Source organism: Myxocyprinus asiaticus, chromosome 25 (assembly GCF_019703515.2).
Source record: "Myxocyprinus asiaticus isolate MX2 ecotype Aquarium Trade chromosome 25, UBuf_Myxa_2, whole genome shotgun sequence".
NCBI classification, from domain to species: Eukaryota; Metazoa; Chordata; class Actinopteri; order Cypriniformes; family Catostomidae; genus Myxocyprinus; species Myxocyprinus asiaticus.
Window position 1 is genome coordinate 43,293,134 of NC_059368.1, and position 22,970 is coordinate 43,316,103.

At 38.4% G+C, this 22,970-nt stretch overlaps 1 protein-coding gene across 1 annotated transcript in view; it reads right to left on the reverse strand.

Annotated features, from left to right (window-relative positions):
- Positions 1-19,480, reverse strand: part of LOC127415841 (gamma-aminobutyric acid receptor subunit rho-1-like) — a 30,796-nt gene extending 11,316 nt beyond the window's left edge. The window contains exons 1-7 of the mRNA XM_051654831.1: positions 19,383-19,480; positions 18,251-18,301; positions 16,760-16,866; positions 15,621-15,688; positions 8,673-8,896; positions 3,008-3,090; positions 1,175-1,315 (exon numbers count right to left, since the gene is read on the reverse strand). Of these exons, the coding sequence (XP_051510791.1) occupies positions 1,175-1,315; positions 3,008-3,090; positions 8,673-8,896; positions 15,621-15,688; positions 16,760-16,866; positions 18,251-18,301; positions 19,383-19,480 (772 nt within the window). The remainder of the gene's footprint in view (positions 1-1,174; positions 1,316-3,007; positions 3,091-8,672; positions 8,897-15,620; positions 15,689-16,759; positions 16,867-18,250; positions 18,302-19,382) is intronic.
- Between the last annotated feature and the right edge of the window lie 3,490 nt (positions 19,481-22,970).

Consider the following 22,970-nt stretch of genomic DNA (forward strand, 5'->3'; position numbering starts at 1 on the left):
GGAAAAATCTATAACAATAGTTTTTTCATCATTTCAAAATAAGAGTCCCCGGTTTATTCTTCAAAGTCCGGTGTTATGCACCAAATCTTCATTTTTTTTTTTTTTTTGGTTATTATTGGGATTTTGTTTGCAGAATACTACATAACTACATCTGGGATTTTATTCATTTTGGACACTTTGTCTGTGCCCGTCATAGTAAGGAAAGAATAAGATTTTAAATAGATTTTTTAAAAAAAACTATCGGCCGATTAATCGGTTATCGGCCTTTCCCACCACCTTAGTTATCGTAATGGCAAAATCCACTATTGGTCGATCTCTAATTGAAGACTCATGAAACTTTAGAACTGAGGTCACAAACTATTAGCCCACAGGTCAAATAGTTTCATATGACTCTTCCATTAATATTGTTCATAGTTTATCCTTAAATCCATCACACAAGTAAATTTTTACTTGAAAATTACGTGACTGTGGTGACATTTTTGCATTATGATATTACGTGGTTCCTCACATGTATCGTGTCAGTTTGGAGGTGAAATGTCCACTGTGTGGCACTAAAAGTGAGTAAAATGTTTACGTTGGGTGAAAGTGAATAAAACCATAGTTGTTGTAGTAGGGCTGCCCGATTGCCAAAAATCATAATTGTCGATTATTTCCTTTGCTATTATAATTGCGATTATTAATTTAGATTTCGATAAAAAAAAATACTTATTTTGTGTGGGGCTGCTGCATGCCATATTATTTGTAGGCTACACATCCAAAACAGACTAATAACTGTTCCTGAATTGCTTTATTATTTTAATTGCATGAATAAAAGTGTTATTCACATTTGGAATCAATTATAAACTATATAATTTAGATAGTGAGCATTACTTATATGCAATTGACTAATTTAAACACCTCTGATGCATTCATGCACACAACGGCCCAAAAAATAAGTACACCTAAGTGGAATGCTGTAATTGACACTTTTCATGATTATATAATTGTGACAGCTGTAATTGTAATTTTTTCCAAAATTCACCCCAAAACAAAATATCCATAAACATCTTGATTTTTGCAGTTGTGTAGAAGTGGATTCCTAAAAAACCTCTCAAAGAGGCAATAGGATATACATCATCAATATCAATGTGTGCTTTTCTGATTAAGGCGGGGCTTAGTGAAGCATCTGCATTACCTGTGCTGCTGTAGAAGGCCAGTTTAGTGGTGGTGTGAAACTCCTGTATGAGGAACTGAGAGAGAGAGATCTTCTCATCTGTCTGCAGAGATTTATTCCCTCTCTTCCAGTAGAGCATCAGGTCATCATCAGTATAAGCATCTGCAAACAAACAACACAAAAACATAGCTTTAGAGATATACATATTTTTGATTTTAATCACCAGTTACAAATGTAAACAGTATTGAAGACAACTTAAAACCTTTTGTTAGCTCTGATGTCATCTAAATGCTAGTGTAGTAAGCGTTACCTTTAAAAATGTAACTTGAAATTTATCTTTAGCAGACATACACGATTAAACAGGTCTTTTTCTATGAAAACTGACAGAAAATATAGATGACTCATCTTGCCCTCGTATACACATTTTTGTCCAATCAATTGCTCTCTAAAATAAGAATGTCCCTCCCTCTTATACTGCCTGCCACTGACTACCAAGCAGTAAATCGTGTTTCATGGCTGTGACATAAGAGATCGGAACAGTGCCCGCCCACTTTTTGGTCTTGGTTCTGGAAGTATTTTTCCTACTCATCTTTTCTACAGGGATATCATGAAATCCTTCCAAAAGTGTTCTAAGCCAAACCAACCAGCTCTGAGGTAATTCACAGCATTAAATCTTTGTTATTTTGAAGTAGAAAACAAAAAGACAAAGGTACAAGACTGTTTTTAAAGGAAAAGTTCACCCAAAAATTATAACTCTCTCATCATTTACTCTGTTGGCACAATTTGTTGTCTGCGATTCTCTGATTCGCTATTTGTTTATGGAGAAAATGAATGGGATTTTTACTTCCGGAACCCAACTGTTGCGCTCGATTAAATCCTATTGGCTATTGAAAAAGGAGACGAGCCCCTCAATTTATCTTGCTTCGACTTCCAGTTTCAAGAGGATCAGTATGGTGCATTCAAGTCCTCCAGTGAAGTTTGCACTTACGAGGTCGGAGATCGTGACGTGCATTCAAGAGATTTTAGTCTAAAAAAATGGACCAGTTTTCGTTCTCTTTTTTTCACTTACTGGCAAAGCTTTTTTAGCACCAATGCAACAAAATGAAGAGCAAAGCCGTGCATTAGGTGTGTAATTGATGCTTATTCTATTTTATCATTCTCATGCGGCCACATAATGTTTAATGTGGGAAATGTAGTTTTGTTGCACAAGCCTGTGGCTTCATAAACCAGCTAAATGAGTCAAATTTCTTACAAACTTTATCACTATTCTTCAATAACAGTAGAAAAATGCATTGAAACTGAAGTGTTGCATTCAAAATCTGCATGTAAAACTGAATTATTACCAATAAAAATTGGAAAGTATGAGCTCAACGAAAATTTCCCATTCGTAAATGTAAACTTTGTGGTGGCGTTCAGGTGCACTCAAATTGTACTTACGATCATTCAGACATGACTTAAACACACTAATATTTCAACACAGTAAAGAAAACTACACTCATCACGCCATTTCATGGGGTCTTTAACATGCAACTGGTCATAGTGTGCATGATTCATCAGTGCACATTATTCCAAAGAAAAAAATTTTTTCATAATCTTTCATCAGAATGTAATAAAAGTGGTGTGGGCAGGGAAAATAACTTTTAATCAATAATATAAGTGCCCACTTTTCATGCTTCAATTAAAAAATGTAGTTTTTGCCCTACATTATTTAGTGCTGAATATTGTTTTATCCTGAAATATGCCACGTTACAGACATTACATGCATTATGAATGTTGTTCCATGTTGTCTCTTATCATCACTATGTAAAAGGTTGTAATAGTACTTTTATCATGTTGTGTTGTGTATAAACTCACAGCTCTCGATCTCCAGCGAGCACGTCTGGGTGTCCAAGGGGAAGTGACTGAGATCCATACTGCACATCGCTGTGACTGTCACCCTGTTTAGTATGGAGTAAATAAAACTTGTCATAGATATACTGAGAAGATGCAGCATATGTAATGTCAAGGGGTGCCAAACAAAGGGGGGTGCTCAGATGGCAAAATGTTCAAGGGGTACAATTTGACAAATGTAGTAGGTCAATCAGGTATTCTATGCCAGTGCAGTCTCATAATCATGGAGGTGCCATAGCAATGATTTTCCTGAACCATGAAAGTGTCATGAAAGGCTCTGGGACGGACAAGACTGGCACCGCTGGCTCTGGGATGGAAGAGACTGGCAACGCTGGCCCTGGGAAGGACGAGACTGGCAACGCTGGCTCTGGGACGGACGAGGCTGGTAACGCTGGCTCTGGGATGGACGAGACTTCCAGCTCGTTGGCCATGGCAGTCGTGGGCATTGGCTCGTTGGCCGTGGCAGGCATGGGCGTTGGCTCGTTGGCCATGGCAGGCATGGGCATTGGCTCATTGGCCGTGGCAGGCAAGGGCACTGACAATTTGTGGGGAAAGGACTTCGTGGCCCTACGCACCGATATCAGTGGCGGATAATTCAACTTGGAGACAAGGGCAGTGAAGAGCTTTGAGCAATGAGTCTCGGGAGGCTGGACTGTGGCATGGCGTGGAGCTGACTCAGACATGGATGTGACATGGTGTGGATTCAGATTTGACTGTGACATGGCATGGAACAGACTCAGATGTGGCTGTGACACAGCATGGAGCAGGTTGAGGTTTGGCTGTGACATGGCATGGAGCAGGCTGAGGCTTGGCTGTGGCATGGCATGGAGCAGGCTGAGGTTTGGCTGTGACATGGCATGGAGCAGGCTGAGGCATTGCTGTGACATGGCATGGAAAGGCTTCAAACTTAGAAGACTTGGAATCCGAGATCATGATTGAGAGAGGAGGTTCCCTCGAAGCGAGTGTTTCTAATATCAGCCTCACATATTCCTCCCACGTGTAATCACCGGTCTCTGGCAATTCCCTCCACTGGCGTGTTGTGAGTCTGATTCTGTATATGGATTTCAGAGCAGCATCATAAAAATCAGTGTGGGCGGCAATGGTGGAAAAGTAATGTGAGTACTCCCTTATTGATATGTCCGCCTGGTTTAGTTGAATAAAGAATGCTGCTAGATCCATGGTGCGGTGAACTGTTCTAGATGAGGCTGGGTGTGCCGCTGGGTTTGATGAAGGAGCTGAGACCTTGGTGATTAGTAGAAAAAAGCCACTGGATCGGTTTGTGGTGAAGTCTTCTGTAATGATGAGTCAGCGGGGTTGAGATCCATGTGCAGCTTTCATAACATTAAACGTAGTAATACAGACAGGCAGGGGTCAATCACCAGCAACAGTAATATCAAAGGCAATCCAGAGGGGTAGTCAATAAACAGGCAAGAGGTCAGGGCAGGCAGCAGACAATCACAGGTTATATCCATGTAAACAAGGCAGTAATAGTAGACAGGCAGCAACGGGTCAAAACAGGGTAAACAGTCCAGGATCATACACAGATAATTCAGAAAACTCAGAGAATGCTCAGAAATGTCAGCCAGGGCAAAACAAGACTTGCCATGAGAGAGAGTGAGTGTGAGTCTTAAATAGCTGAGTAGATTGGAAACAGGTGAACAGGTAATCAGTGCCAGGTACGGGGATTATGGGAAACAGAATTCAGAGAGTTAAAGTCAATACCCAGGTGATGGAGACCTCTAGTGGTGAGCGGGAGGAACTACAGAGGCAGGATTCACGACAAGTAGGCTGGTCGGTGTCTGAGTCCAAAAAGTCGCTTTTGCTTATGTCCTTTTTATGGTCCCTGTACTCCCTAAAGTGTTTTTCAATTTGTTTATGATTTTGTCAATTGTCCGATTGAAGGCAGCATGCATCATTTTGTGTTGTATCTTCATTCTTGTAGAGTATTTTTTTCCTTTGCGATCTCTCTAGTTTATCTCGGATCTTCATAAATACCATATTGCAAGAAGAGCACTAGTTTCGTCGTGTTACCTGAACGCTTTTGATGTCTGATAATTTTGTGGGTTTTTTATTGTTGTTATACAGCGAAGAAGTACTCCTTGCTGCAGACGGTAGCTACTGTTGTTGTTTGGGAAAACTTTACCATGGTGATGAAACATTATCCTACCCTCCATCCCCTGACGTAATCGGTTCCTGTGTAGAGACCAGAAAGCTTTTTGGGCCGGTGCGGAACCAGGTTTTCAGCCCCAGAACAGCCTTTTCTGCGGTGGAAATGCGTGGAACAGTTCGAGTATTCACACTGGCCCAGGCACTCACACCCGAACCAGGTCGGTGGAAAAGGGCTAAATGTGGTAGAGAGTTTGGTCTTGAAATCAACCAAAGAAGACCTATGTCACATTCCACCTGATCTAACTCCACTGGCTACCCAAAGCTGCCCAAATCAAATTCAAACCTTTAACTTTGTCCTTCAGGAAAGCTGATGGAAAAGCACCCCATACTTCAACTCACTCCTCCAGGTCTATGTCTTTGTGCCTTGTTGTGTTGTAACCACCAATGACCGCAGAGAATGACAAAGTCACACTCCAGATCATTCACTTTCACTGCTCCTCTGTGGAGGAATGAGCTGTCAATATCCACCTGATCCACTAAGACCATCTCAACATTCAAGAAATAGCAGAAGACACCTCTTTTATGAGCACTCAATTTCTGTACTACTTTAGCTACTCCTGGAACTTTGCAGTGCGATACTGCAGATAATGTAGCTCTTGTATGGCAAATTACTTGAGATGTTTCTCATTTGTCAGTCATTTCGAATTAAAGCATTTACTAAATGACTAAATTGGGCATGTAAGTAGCAAATCGTGATTTTGCAGAACTTTAGTGTAAACTAAAGGCTTTTGGCTATAAGTCCTGCCCAAACTTCCTGTTTCAATAGGAAACACATCAACACAGGAAATAAAAAGAGGGTAGACAGCAAAAACCAAGAGATCAGCCATCTGTCCATGGATAAAAAGGACAGATACTAGATCAAATGCTTTACAGGGCATAGGGAGGCACTAGCCTTGGCACAGTGGATGGGATGAACTACACTGCAATTTAGTGGAGATGTACATAGAAGGATAAAGTCATTTTGTCTGACAGACTGAGTGTGGGACAGATCTGAGATTAACGTTCACCAATGAGCCAGCTTGATGTCTGGATAGACACATTAATCCCACAGATTCCCACACTTTAATCCACACATTCGTGAAATGTTTAGATTAGTATCTAAAGCAAGAAACAGGATCACTGCACACTACATAAATCATCTCCTCCTTTTATCTGGGATTGAACTGTAATTGCAGTTGCAGCATTACAAAGGTTTTCATCTGAACAAGCACCTGACTTGAATCATGCTGCATTGATAGTTGCAAACGAGCAGTCAAATAACCTTTGCATGTTTTTAAAACTCACCATTCATCCATAGGAAAGAAATCTCAAATTACATTTTTGATTAGGGGTCCAAGCACCGAAGGTGTAAATGGGAATATTGATTGGTTTGCAAAAAAAAATCAGCTGTGTTGATTTATATGAAAGAGCTTTTATGAAACACAGGAAATATAGAGCAAATGTGAGTCTCTGATTAAGTTTAGACTCAGCCATGTCATATGTGTACAGCAAAGCCGTACATAACATAACTCATCTGATACTTGGCAACAGCATGTTTCTTGAGCTTTGATCAAGATTAAACTGTGTGCTTCCAACCAGACATTTCACCAGTTTCAGTGAGTTTACCTTCCCACGTGGCGCGACTGGGCATTGAGCATGTTGCGTCAGCAGTGTGGGAGATCTGGGTTCATATCTACGTTGAAACCAGGAAGCAATCCCTTTCGCTTAAGCCCCGTTCACACCGCCAGCAACATCGCACGAGACAGCGACACCATCCCATTCATTTTCAATGAGAGATCAGCAACTTGAGAACAGCAACTTCCAGCGACACGAGCTGTCGTGACCGTTGGCGACAGAGATCGCCGCGGGGAGCAACAAGACAAGTTGAGAAAATGTCTACTTTATGCAAATGACAAGCGACATTCTCAAGCGACTATCAATGAGAGTGAAGACGAGTTTATGTCATCCGTCTCCAGGCAGGGTGAGTGTGAGATACTGGAGTCCACTCGAGTGCAGGCAAGACGGAGGAGAATTTAAAAGTTTCTGTGAGCGATTTCACTATTCTATATAATTTGTCTTTAACCACATACTATAAATAGGTATGGCCTAATAAAATGATGCATCGAAAACCATGTCGGCATTCTGAGTGAGTTTGATTCATATATTGATATAACGTTTATCTTGTTTAATGATATGATGCATTAAGCACTGCTGCAGGTTATATAAAACGCTCTCCCCTGCAGAATGTGCATTTTTAGAGGCAAAAGAACTGATTCCTTGTCAAATTAGAATGATATCTTAGTTTTATCCACAGTATCAACTGTAAACAGCATTTCAAATGCTACTATTGCTAATTGTGCAGTCCACCAATAACATTAGAGCGGCGGCAGCAGTAGGAACGCCCACCAGCGACACAGATCGGCAAGTCTAGCGGCATGCCACCCACGGTGTGAACGGGGCATTAATCAACATTTAATTTTTACTCCACTAATGGTTAGGTTCAGGTTTGGGTTTAGGTTGGGGGAAAGAGCCCATAAAATATGTATACCTCTTCACTGTATTACATCCTGTACAGCTGAAAGGAACTTGCTTCACAACTAGCTTTTGGCGACCTCTCCCGGATATATATGGAGCTCACACGTGCCTATATGCCCTACAGCACTTACTGCTTTGGCCACTGGGGGCAGTGATTTAAATTTCGGTAAGCATATACTGATTTTTGCTAAAGAAAATTCAGCCTGGTCTTTCCGATTTCACTGTGAGATCACTGTGGTTTGGGTGACCAGTCATCCCCATTTGCAAGAAAAGGGATATCAGTGGATGGAGCAGTCCACAGAAATGTCTCTGTTTTCAGTCTGTGTTCAAGAAAGTCTGCAATGTGAAATAATATCTAATGTGGCAGCAGAACCTACAGTGTGATGTTTGTTTTGACCAACAGAGGGGGCTACTCGCTATAGCAGTTTTAAGTCACGTTATCATTCGTCGTCTTCTAATAATTATTTGGTCGTACTAACTAGACGGAGACACACTGAACAGCCGCAAGAACATCATTATCCTATCATTGTTATGTTTAGTTTATTGCATTAGATAGGCTATATGCAATAATGATTTGTATAATGCACATTATTATTGCTTAAATTTAGTTGCATTACATAGCAGTCACTGTCAGTCAATTAGCATTAGTTTGAATAAGGGTGCCGCGAGTTACTCTTAACAGTTTTTATAGTTCAGAAGTGTGCATTAAAGACCAAATGTAATTTAGGTAGTAGACAGAGTATGATTCACCAGACTTCATCACACTATTACATTTACCATGGTCACAATACACAAATCCAGAACTGTCCCCCCCTTTTTTCAAATAATAAAGAACAACAATAGAAATTTGGATGATATATTGCCTGCTGAACTACTGCAGAAGTGTACATGGTTTTCATTTCAGAAATCTGGTCACCTCAGTATGTGTATGATGTATGTTGGTTACCTCAAGCTGTAGAGCACTTTGCCATCGGGATGCACTCTGAGCATAACGTTCTCTGTGGTGGTGTCATGGATGAAGGATCGTTTGGAATGGACAAAGAATATGTCAGGAACCCAGATCTTCTTTACCAGACGGCCGTCAAACGTCATGCTCTGATTGGTGTTGCTGGGAAACGACAGTCGCTCGTCCTTCCAGTAATGTCTCAGATACAGTGTAATGGTGAAATCCTGTAGCGTACAGTCAAACATTTTACACAGATTCTTTCCCTAATGAACTAGCATTTTAGTTGAATACGAAACAAAATAGTGCTTAAAAACTCTTTAAAAGAGATATCAAGTTTTGTTGCTTTGTTTTTCCAATTCAGGAGGTCAAACTAAATATTTTATGAGCTGTTTTATTTTACATTTGTTTTATATGAGGTTTGCAATTTTTTGCAATGCTGTAACCAAAATGTGGGAACTGTCTAAATACAGTTTAACCCTTTTAATGCATACCTCAGGTCTTTAGTGACCCGAGACCACCCCCTGTCCCTCATCCATTTTATGGAGTTGTGCCCACACCTTTTTTAGTATTTCTCAACGTTTCTTTTCTGAATAGTGTAACAAAAAACAAAAACAAAAAAAAGGGCAAATTTGCAAAAAATATATTTGTTTTATAACTGCTTAATTACCAAAAGGGTATAGGGTTATTAGAGACCCTAGATATGTAATAGTGTCCCTTTTTGTTTTGTACATCCATAAATCAAAATGTTATGATAATTTCAAGTTTATTATTACAGGATATCTATTTCTTTGTTTATTACAAGACAAATGAGTACTATATACATCCAAAAATAATAAACGTGAATCAAAAAAATTATAAGCGAAAATAAAAAAATAATAAGTGCAAAAAAAGATAAAAAGCGCAGATCAAAATAATTAGCCCAGATAAAAAAATAACAAGCATGAATCTAAAACATATAAACATTTAAAATATGCATTTTTTAAACATTTAAAAAAAAAAAAAAAAAAAAAACTTAAAGCAAAGTCATCAGAATTGCAAACAGAATCATGTTTTCCTTGATTATATTACTGTTTTTTGTGCTCTCTGACAATTTTGCTCATATTTTCATTTTTTTGTATGCTTACGCCATATTTTTCTTTGCTTTTGTTTCCAAGTTCTGTGCTTGGTTGTCCAAAACCAATGTAGTCATGAGTTCAGGACCCAACTTGATCCACTTTTCCATTAAATAAAATCCAGATCCCGACACCAAGGCCTGTTACAATACCGATGAATATAGAAATGCTTACGTATAATTTGATATTATTGCTGACACCTACATGCACACTTTGGAGGTTGTATGCCTGTAAGTCATTTGCTTCAAATGTTATTGAAGTTGAATACTCTATGTTATGGAAATGTTTGTAAATGTTTTGGATATGTATGCTCCAATGTTGCCTGTATCTTTAGAGATGGTCCCTAAATTTGCAACTATTTGTGAATAAGGAACGTCCAACGTCAAGCCAACTTTATTGCATTATTTATTGACATGGGACGATTGGTCACTTGTTTCTGATTTCGCTGCAGTATCGTGGAAAAAGAAACTACATGTAGCCGTGCCAACGATGTCAACGTAGGATCAGTACATAACGGCACATTCAGCAACATGGAAAAGCAGATCAAGTTGGGTTCTGAACTCACAACTACATTGGTATAGCTAGTAAAAACATGCATCAAACATCCACACCAACCCAGCGTTGTTTTTTGTTTTTTGTTTTTTTTTATATGCAGTCAATAACCTACAAACAAGGAAGTCTTAAATAATGCCTAAAACGGACTATGATAATGGCCTACTCGGCCAACACATTGTTTCCTAGAGCTGACTGAAAATACTCAAAACAGACACAAGCAGCGTATCTATCAACCACAAATAATATAATATTGAGCAGCAGCCGTCAAGTTGCATTGGCGTGACATCACCTCCCCTCTTCGAATGATTGGCTAGAGGAGGAGCTGTCGATCAAGAACTAGTGTACCAATAGGGACGCAAAATGCCACCTGATTTACATGAAACTCTACTCACAAGTTTTGGAAAACCAAGTGCAGAACTTGGAAACAAAAGCAAAGAAAAATACAGCGTAAGCGTACAAAAAAAAAAAAAAAAAAAAAAAATACATATGAAAATATGAGCAAAATTGTCAGAGAGCACAAAAAACAGTAATATATCCAAGGAAAACATATTTTTTTTTTTTTGCAGTTCTGATGACTGTGCTTTAATATTCTTTTTTTTTTTTTTTTTTTTTTGAGCATATTTTAAATGTGTTTATATATTTTTCATTCATGTTTGTTATTTTTGATCTGCGCTAATTATTTTGATCTGCGCTTTTTATCTTTTTTGCGCTTATTATTTTTTATTTTTACTTATTATTTTTTGATTCACGCTTATTATTTTGGGATCCGTGACCGCAATACTTTTGACGGGGTTTTGGTCCCATCTTATACAGTACATAAAAATGACTACTATATCACGTTAATATTCTGTGTAACTATGCTGAATTATCAGTATTCCATACGCGTGTACACATACATATAATACATGCTATTTATTACTCAACGTGGCGCTGATGTTTTAGTGATTGACTTAATTTACATTTGACATTGCTATTTGACTAATTAGGAACATGAAAGCAAACTATAGCAAGTGTAACACATGAACAGTATGATTTGGCTATTGTCATTTGGGTGTACTACTGAAATTACACAAGTTGTTCATCTATTTAGACTCAAAAAGTGCCTGAGAAAATACATTTGTGTTAACTTATGTGTAGCTTACAGTATGTGTTATGTTTAGCTCACTATGTGTTTGACGGCCAGATGTGTCTCGTGAAATTTCAGTGTGGAAGTAATGAATCCTGTTTTATATTTGTTGCATCATATCTTTGATGTACTGAATGCAAAGTAAAACATCATGATATATCAGAATATATTCTATTCTATTATTTTCTAATTGTCTTGAAAATGTTCTGGAAATTTGACACTGTCTGGGCATTTTGTAGATCCATTTATGATCGCTAAATACCCAAGTATGTAATAATGTTTGCTGAAACACCCATGCATTTAAGGGTTAAATCCTGTTTTTGTGTGATTTTGTTATTTTCTAGCTTTTAAAGAGAATGTGAATTGCCATTCACAATCCATTTTACTCAAAGTAATGTACTTCTGAAAAATTATTGATTTTATATATGCGCAATTGATTGGATCGGGAAAAGTGGGTGTTACATTCCACACTTTTAAATGTGAGATTGCTAAAACAAAGCCTAAATAGCTTAATGGCTATCGATTAACATTATTTATCCAATACCCCACATGCATTAAGTGACATGTAGAAATGGACAGTAGTTTCAGAGGAAAAGCAAGTTATTGCATTTAGTTTAAAGATTACACAGTCAAAAAAATAAAAAAAATAAAAATAAACTTTTCTTTGGAATAACATGCAAGGATGGGTCATATACAATAAGACCAGCAACATGTATGAAGAAATTAAATAGGGTCAATGTTGGGTCAGATTAAAGCAAAAACATTTTTTTTAATTTGTCCTAAAATCAATGTTCAAAGTGGATTGACCCCCCCCATAAGAAATAAAAAATAAACTGGTCTCCAAATATTTTTTATTTTTTTTAGTAAACATAATAATTACAAATACAATTTTATTTAGGCATTTAGGATACAGTAAATTTCGTTAATAAATTATTTACAATAATTCATGTCTTTTTTTCATTTGTCATGTATCTTTAAAAATGTAAACGCCCCTAAAGGCTGGTTTATACCACTAGACTCCGTGTAGTGGCCAACGTATTGGTTTGCATTTATAGATCTGCGCTGATGTGTCTGCGTCGTTCTGCGAGTACCCAACCAAAAGGCTAACTATATGTTTCATAAATAAAGCAATGCAAGCAATTAAATTTCTGGATTCAAAAGTATATTTCTTTTTTTTTTCAATTAACATTTTTTATTGATTCATAAATACACAACAAAGAAAAACACAACACATATACATCGAATCAACATTTAACCTTTAACCCCCACTAATATTCCTCCCCAATCACCAACCCCACCCTGACCCCCAACGAACACCCCTGTGGTCACATATCATAAAACACACACACACACACACACACACACACACACACACACACACACACACACACACACACACACAAAAAGAAAATATAATAAACATACATAATTAAACTAAACTTCTTTCTCCACATCCCCTCCCCAAAAGTCCCCCAAAAATGCTAAATAATTGCCCCATTTCCTTACAAACAAGTCCCAAAACCCCAGCCTTGTATTTGCCACCTTCTCAAAAGCTGCCACCCTCCCCATCTCCGCACACCACTCCGGAAATGAGGGTGCTCCTTCCGACTTCCATCCCCTTAAAATAATTTGCCTGCCAATCTTGATACTGGTCAGAACCCAATTTTTTATGTGTTTATCCCCCAAATTTATGACTGCCCCATCACCCAAAATACAGAGTCTGGGGCAAAGTAAAATTTTAGTGCTCAAATTATCACACATACAACTCTGAACCTTCCATCAAAATTGTTGGATCATAACACCCCCCCAAAAAACATGGGTTGTGTCTCTATCTTCTGATTGGCATCGCCAGCAGGTGGGTGTGTCTTTAAGACCAAGCCTATACAATCTAGAGGGTGTCCAATAGAATCTATGAAAAATCTTGAATTGCATAAGGCGCACCCTTGCAGCTCTAGATGCAGACTTGATGTTTTTTAGAATCCTAGCCCATACTCCTTCCTCCAGTACCAAGTTTAAATCTTTCTCACATAATCTCTTGATAGAAGTTAAAGCTCTGTCCCTCAGACTCTGAATTAGCAGGGAGTAATACAATGATGACTCATGACCTTTTCCAAAAGCAGTAATCAACTCTCCCAGAGTATCTGCCGATTTGGGGGGGGGGGGGGGGGGGGGGGTACAGAGCAGGTGGCGCAGCTGTAAATACCTAAAAACCTGAGATCTGCGAATCCCAAAATGTTGAACCAAATATTCAAAAGATCTCAACATTCTACTCTCATATAGGTCACCGAGTGTAGTAACCCCCCTCACAATCCACTCTGACCAGCAGAAAGGGGACTTATTAATACATAATTTTGGGTTCAGCCATATGCTTGAGGCAACATTTAAATAAATGTCTGAATTAAACACTCTGGACACTTTTGTCCATATTGGGTGCAAATGCGAGATAACGGGGTGTAACTTAACTTCTCCGATTAGTTTGATGGAAAGGCTTTGCAATAGCGAAATAGGGGCAAGAACTTCCTGCTCAGTACAAAACCAGGGAGGGGCTCTCTCAGGTGGAAGTGACCAATGAGCCAAATGTCTGAGACCGAATGCATAATAATAAAACAAAATCTTGGGTAGGCCTAGCCCACCTTTGTCAATCGGCCTATGTAACTTATTAAAATGTAATCTAGGACGCTTACCATTCCAAAAGAAGGACTTCGCTATGCTATCAAATTGCTTGAAATAAGAGAGGGGGACATCTACAGGGAGAGATTGTAACAGGTAGTTCAATTTTGGAATACAATTCATTTTTAATAACATTAACCTTCCCGATTATAGATAAATGTAATGAAGCCCACCTGACTACATCACTCGAAAATATTTTTATTAAGGGATCAAAGTTAACTTTAACAAAATCAGACAAATTTGCTGGGAATAAAATGCCCAAATACTTAATGCTGTAACATCCGAGGTTGTTACCCTCCTACCAATCACCAGAGGGAGCCCTCTCCCGAATACTAACTCTGTACCGTTTCTTCTTTGGTGACTTCTTGTTTTGAACTATATAAATACCATGCTGTTCCATTGTTCATTGTGAAGTATTGCCAGTTTACCCTCCCTTACCAAATGTTTTTCCATTGCTGACTGTTCTCTTGTTATGACCATTGACCGTTTTCCTGGATTTACTGCCTTTTGGATACCCCTTTGTTTTGTTTGCCTTGCTGGACTGTCTTTTTGGTTTATTGGATTATACCGCCTGCTTAACAACTACCTCTATTTGCCTGCCGATTTGGATTGTTTGCTTGTGTACTTTAATAAACTTCCTGCACATGGATCCTAACACTGTCTCCATGGCCAGTTCGTTACAAATGCACTGTTTGGGACACTGGAAGTCACCCGGCAGGAAAGCCATTACTGGGCAGTACGTTGTCAGAGCCAAAGCTTCGGATTTAGACCAATTGACTCTGTATCCTGAGAAGTTAGAAAAGGAATTAATAATTCTGTGGAGGCAAGGCATAGATCTAATGGGGTCGGAGACGAATAATAAAATATCATCTGCATAAAGCAAAAGCTTATGCGCCACACCTCCTGTCACCGCCCCTGGAAAATCATCTTCCCTTCCCTTGCTGCTAATGGTTTCAGGGCAAGACAGAACAATAATGGGGAAAGTTATGACATCTCTTATACATATAGATCAGGTGGGGTTTATTCGGGGCTCCAGCTCTTCTGATAACTAGGTGTTTCATCAATATCATGTGGTCAGTGGCGAATGATCAGACTCCGGTCGCTGCCATCTCACTTGATGCCGAAAAGGCGTTTGATATGGTAGAATGGGATAATCTTTTTAAGATTTTGGAAATATACAGGTTCGGGAATACTTTTATTGGATGGATTAAATTACTTTATAGACACAGATTATTTTACTCTGGAGTAAATGCAGTTATCTTGGGATGTTCCTTTATATTTAGTGTATTGTGATTTAAAACATTTGGTTATCTTTTACTCACTCGTTTTTTCAACAGCTACAGCCTTTGTAAGCAAAACCCACGATGTGCTTGTGCGTTTATATTGTAGTTTGATCATAAATGTGTTGAGATCGCTGCTCAAAAACAGCAGTGGCCACTCTGAAAGGTCTAAGTCAAACTTCTAAAGATATGTGTCATCTCTTACCATATCCACTTCAGAGATGGTATCCAGACTTTCCAGTTGAACATCAACACCTACAGGTATTGCAGGCCCTGAAATGAAGCATAGCATACACAATACAGCTTACTGCATTTTTAAAATGGTTAATAATATTAAGGATAGATTTTTTTTTTTTTTTAACGTTATGTTATTAAGCAAATTCAGTTTAATTAAGTGTCATCCTTCCACTAGAAGATATAGTCCCTGACAAGGTTATTAGTTGGTCTCATTGAATGCTATGCAGTGATATGGTGAAGAGGTGTTTCACATCATACTGTAACTGCTTTTACATTGTATATTTTAGCACAGCTGGAACACTTTATTAACCAATCAGCATCCAAGACTGGATTTTCCATCTGACATTTCTGTCCTGTTACAGTAAATCTCTATATTATTGCTTTGCATACAGCAGAAAAAAAAAACCTGTGAAAACATTATTTCCCATTTCTGACACTTATTTTCATAATCACTAATCAGGTTTTCATTTGATTGTAGAATTTACAGATTTTGTCGACTTTAGTAAAGATAAGTGAATGGTCATGGCATCGAGCCACAGTGTCATAATACTGTCTGAGCTTACAGTATGTAAAGCTGATTGCCTGTGATGTCATCAAATCCTGCATGAATCTGACTCTGATTTTACTAAGATCCTCTGATGTTTGCCATTCATCATTAATGATAATAATAGCTAGGTCATTAGCCATGCGCCACAAAACGAGCCAATCAAATGATTCTTAGAGCAAGTAGAGGTCAGTGAATTATGTTTTTATTTATTTAATGCTTTTATGGTGTTTTCACACTTGGTTCAATTGGTTGGTCCAAACCAGAGTCCAATTTCTCCTCCTTGGGTCTACACCGCGGCACGATTACATTATCAACGTGAGTACCGTTGCAGGTAGCGGCAGCTGCTTACTATTGGAGGCTAGTTTACTACTACTGTGTTATTGAAGTATTTGTCCAAAACTTTACACTTATAGAACGGCACTTGCATGCCATGGATGCATTGTAAGAGATGCGAAGTATGCATGCTACTCCATAAAGGCATCTTATTTAAAGACAAGCAGCTTAGAGAAATGCATTATATTAAATGTGACAGTGTGGCTCAAAATTTTCTGTTTTCTTACCTCCAAAGCCAGGCCTCATTGTGAAGTCATGATCATCTAACTTGAGGAGCTGTTCTGATTTAGTGATGGGGGCTTTTGTAACGTCTGGGCTACTCATCAGTATGGTGCTGTTAGACAGAGAAACATACATGAAAAGAGAAGTTGTAAGACAACGTAATCACAAATGTGCAAATGTAGTTCCAACACTAACAAAACATTTCTTTTAGCTATTTAAATTACATTAATGCAGAGCATTATTATAAATTAAATCAATAATCAGTGGCGGATTTAGGCATGGGCAGTTGCCCAGGGCGGCATCTTGCGCGGGGGGGGGGGGGGGGCATGAGGCACCCACACAGAACTACAATGCCAACAGTCTGCATTGGCCTTGGTTCTTAACCCTCTGTGCAGCTCAAGAGGTGCAAAGAATTTAATAAAAGAGCGATGTCTGTCGTGCCGTTAGAATAGAAATCTTTCATTATTTTCATTATTTCACAACCACGTTCAGTAACAACACAGACTTTTAAAGAGAGGATTTATGCCCACTTGCAACACGCATAACAGCAGTTAATTTATATATAATCTAAGAAGGATTAACATCTGTGACATTGAAATAAATAAATGAAAATGAAATGTTAAGGCATAATGCAATTAAATAAATTCAGCATTAAATTATTCACAACTTGTCAGCCCTTTCTCTTTATTTTGACTGCTTTGGCAATGTTTTGTTTTGAAATTACTTTCATTTTAGCTGTTGTTAGCGTTAATGTTGAGGGCTCTCACTAAATATCTATATAAATTAACTTAAACAGAATTATATAAATGCATATGATTTATATTATATCCATATTTTTCCTGAAGTTTATGACGTCATGACATTGGTCTGTCGTGTTGCCAACCAATCACTGCATTCCTAATCATGGTTTTTAGTACATACCTGTGGCCTTTTTAATAAACACAAGAACATGCAATTATGTCAGACAACTCTATCCAGATATACTAATCAAATCAACAGGTGCGTTTAAAGAACTGAATTAGTAAGAGAGAATTTATCAAGATTAGAAGATCTGGAATAGGTCTCATCATCTCAGATGTATGAAGCCATGTATGAAGAACTGGTCCCCAGTCGCATGTTTCTTTTGCGAGATCTGGCAACACTACAACTGGTGCATCACTCACCCTTAGCACAGAGGATGGTCATTTTAAAAAGAACATTATTAACTGTTCTTTTATTTCATTCTAGCTGGTTACCACTTGAAAAGGAGGCTATGGAACACCAAAACTGACACCAAATTTAAAAACATTTCATGCATACAGTTTATCTTGGGGTTGTAACATTATTGGGGACTTGTCCGGGATATGAACCCAGGACCTCTCTCAAACCATAGTAATATATGTTATGTTTTAAATAAAACTGATAATTAAATGTAAGAATCAAAAAGGAATAAATGACTGATAGACATACATTTTTGACAAATATACGGACATTTGATCATATAGAAATGTTGCTACCTGCCAGGTTTATGTGCTTCTCTCTCTGTTCTGGTTATTTCTCGTTTGGATCTGACAGATGCAGGAAGTGACATCATCATTAGATTTTAGAACATAACAACAACTTAAATCAACTAGACATATTCATGATTATGCTGTGAAAGTATTACTGCTATATATATATATATATATATATATATATATATATATATATATATATATATATATATACATACACACACACACACATATGTGTGTATATATATATATATATATATATATATATATATATATATATATATATATATATATATATATATTATAAATTGTAATGCCTTTACAATTTAAATTAAGATTTCACAGGCTGCATTTTCAGCTATTGAACATGGTTTGATAGCATGTTATGGTGTAGGTATGAATTCTGATAAATGTGAAATAGTATAAATGCACTTTCAACCTTTTTTCATTTATTTGTAATACATTTTTAAAATTATATATGATCATTCCTTATTACATGACATTTCAGGAAAAAACTTTAATAAGTTTGTATACATTAGCATTAGTAAACATAATACCATGAACCAACAATGAACTATACTTTAACAATTTATATAGGCTCAAATTAATTTCTACAAATATAAATACTTTTTAACATAATTACAATTATTAACATTAAAAGTTGTGAACATCATCACTAGATTATGCATTATAAACTAACATGACTTAACAATGAACAATAGCTTATTTAAAAATTGACATAAACCAAGGCAAAATTGATAAATGTTGTAAAAAACAAACAAACAAACAAACAAACAAAAAAGGTTCATTTTTAGTTCATGACACCAAATGCTTTAATGTTAACATATAGAACCTTCTTGTAAAGTGTTACTGATATTTATTTTCTATTATTTTCCATTATAGTGACTGTAGCATAACTTTAGAAATGTTCCTATAAATGAGTCAGCTAAAAACAACAAATTTTATGATGCTGATATATTTAATAATGCTATGCAATTCTCTCCTCTCATTCGTGCACCATATTGACATCCAGTCAAACTGTCAACATGTGTCTACATCTTCTTTGTATCCCCCCCCCCCCCCCCCATTGTTTGCCATTAATATTTGCTGAATGCATGCATGAGGCTGCTTTTACCTCATTTGGCTGAATGTCTGAAGTACCTGTCCGCGCCGATGCAATGCTCCAGCTTCAAGAAAGCATGCATATAGCAGAAAGCACAACTCTGCATGCATGATGACTGCATCAATCCACAGATCCTAAAATCCTGTTAGAAGTAATTAAAACAGACAGCTCTGACTTAACCTTACAGACCGTCCACTCTCATAGTGCAGTCTGTGACGACGTGCCATCTAATGCACACACGTAGCATGCATGCAGCTGCATTTAATCAGTATAAATGTGAAGGTCAGATGTGCTGTTTACTACATCCTCTCATCCAGGAGGGGCTTTAGCGTGTTACAGGGCGAAAGAGAAATTTGCTGGATATACTGTATATTATGTAATGCTCAGTGGGTATTATGTGCTGTCTGAATTAAACTTACATAATCCAATGGTATAGTCAGTGAACTTTGTTCTAGTATCTTACAAAGTCAAAATTATATATACGTATATACAGTGGGGCACTCACAGTGGAAGTAAAGGAGGCCAGTCCATAAACGTTAAAATACTCACCGTTTCAAAAGTTTAGCCATAAGACATTAACAATATGGATGTTAACATGATTTTAGTGTTATAAAATCGCTTACTAATCTTTTCTGTGGAGTTACATTCAATTTTAGAACTTCTTTGCTATGACATAACGCCGTAAACCCTAAAACCACCATTAAAAACAACTGTTTAAACAACGTTACAGCTCAGATAATACATGAGTTTTAACAGAAGAATTAATGTAAATGCTTTTATAAAATTAGAAGCTTCACATTCAAAGAATTGGCCCATTTTATTTCCATTGTACGTGCCTCACCGTAACCTCTATTTTTGCTTTTTTTTTAACAAATAGAAGGGGCACATCAAAAAATGTTTGTGGTAATGAACATTATGCCACAAATGCTGTTGCTTGAGCTAACTTGTACTGAACACGGATTATTCCTTTAAGTCATTTGGATGTTTTATTGAACATAAAAACGGAAATTTGGAAATTTCACCTTTCCAGGCACTTTTAATTATAATCCAAATGGAATATAACCTGACATTATACTGTACCTTTATGGGAAGTTTAGAATGTCTCGTGCCTTAGTCAAAAGCAAAAATAAATGTTTTTTACTAGAAGCTAGAAAGGGGCCTATAATTGAATATAGTTTACTATAGATTTTGTTTGCAACATAGGCTAGCATAAAGATTCAAATATCTACCTGTTTTGAGGCATGGGGCGTGTGACCAGGGCAGAGTCTGTGGGGGGTGGAGCCATGAGAGGCTCTAGGGGCGGAGCCATGGAACTTGGTGCCCAGATAGTAGCCGAAGACTCGAAGGTCCAGGGTGGAGCCAATGGCAGGGTGGATCAAGGCGGTGCTGGAGGCTCGGAGGAGCAAGGCAGAGCTGGGGGATCGGAGAACTGAGGTGGAGCCGGTGGGACTGAGGACCAAGGTGGAGCTGTAGGGAAGGAGGTCCCTGGTGGAGCTGACAGATCGGAGGGACGAGGCGCAGCCAGAGGATCAGAGAGCCAAAGAGGAGCCAGGTGACCGACAGACCAAGGAGGAGCCGGAGGGACGAGGGACCCCGGCAAAGCCAACAGACTGAAGGACCGCAGTGGAGCCGAGGGAATGCAGAGCTGAGGCAATGTCGAGGGACCGACAGGCCAAAGCGAAGTCCAGGGCTCGGAGGGTCCAGGCCGGGTCAGAGGGCCGAAAGTTCCCCTTGCCTGCTCAGGAGAACTAAGGCTGGGTATAAGTGTGGGAACCATCTCCAGGTTCAACCTCTCAGGTGTGTTTGTGACGTAGCATGGAGCAGGCTGAGGCGTTGCTGTGACGTGGCATGGAGCAGGCTGAGGCGTTGCTGTGACGTGGCATGGTTCAGGCTGAGGCGTTGCTGTGATGTGGCATGGAGCAAAAGATGGCGCTAGCTCAGCGACCATGATGAGGAACTCTGGCTCGGCGGCGGCCATGACGTGGAACTCTGGCTCGGCGGCGGCCATGACGTGGAACTCTGGCTCGGCGGTGACCATGACGTGGAACTCTGGCTCGGCGGCGGCCATGACATGGAACTTCAGTGGTTGCCTGGGAATCCGAAGGTCAAGTGTGTGTGTGTGTGTGTGTGTGTGTGTGTGTGTGTGTGTGTACACAGGTCCAAGCACACACTCACTCACACATGACCTTTGGATTCCCAGGCAACCACTGAACCTTTGCTGCATTGGAAAATATCATACAACATTTCAAAGCTTGCCTAGGTAACCACATGTTGTGTGTGTGTTTGTGTGAGTGTATGTGTGTGTGTATGTTTGTGTGTATGAGTGTGTACACATATCCGAGGACTTTTTGTGTGCAAGTACACATACACATATGTGCTTATCAGATGGTTGGACAGTCTCCTGAATACTCTTTTTTTTTTTGTAGCCCCGCCCATTAATTTCCAATGGCCGGTTATTTTTGACCATGAAAACAACAAGTGTAACAAAATGAAATAAAACTTAGAAAATGTAAAGATGTTCCAGATACCATATTTAATTTAAGCAAAGTCAAGGAATTTTATTCCAATTGGATCAAGTAAAAAAAAAAAAAAAAAAAAAAGAAAAAAAAGGGAAATTGTCAAAGTGACCCGAAACACAACATAAGGGTTAAATGATCAAATTAAAGTAGTTAACCCATTCTAACGGATGGTTGGCAACTGTTGTTATGCAACTGACATTACTGAAAGTTTATTAATCAACATGCAGACCTGCCGGTCCAATTTATGGGCGGCCACCCGGTAATTCTACTGATCCTTGTGATTAGCCACTCCAACCCTAATACAGTGTAGCCATATGCCAGCATATTATTTTTCTTCATTTTATAGATTTTTACGTAAAAATACAACATAATACATTGTTGAAAATCAAATGATCCTTTTAAAAAAACAATAATTGTCAGGCGGTGTGCAAAAGACTAAGGCACAGAAGAATAATCAATGAATAAAAACACAGTTTATTAAAGGATAGGGCAGGAGAATAATCAAGCAAGTTCAGCAGTGTCAAAAAATCGGTTCCCTAATAGGAGGGAACGAGACGCTGCATCAGTAGCTGACACTATGGGAACTCCTCACAGGAGTGACGATCTCTGAAGCCTGTTTAGAATCACACCAATCTTATTTGCAAATGGCGCATGGTGCTCCACCCCCATTCGTGTGTCATATATGCTTTATGTAGCATATAATATGGAGCACAGTGCCAATTTATCAGGATTTTTCGACTGAAGGGAGGAGCCATCTCTGAAAATCAGCAGTGCTGAAAAGCTACTTCGCGTCTCGTTCTCTTCTCTCATCAAGGAACCGAGGATACATTCATAACAGAACTGTTTCCTTTCAAGTAAGAATTTCAAAGCTGCGTCACTTGATGCAAATGCACCAGAACAGGGTTTTACAATCGGGGGTTCTCAAACCCCTGGGAGTTTGTGAGAGAACTCAAGGAGGTTCGTGAAAGAGTGAAGAAGGAGAGTGAATTTCTGTAATTTACAGAATTTTAAAAAGATTGACGGATAATTCAAAATGTCCATCATTTAACAAATACAAAAACAAGAAAGAACACAACTTAAA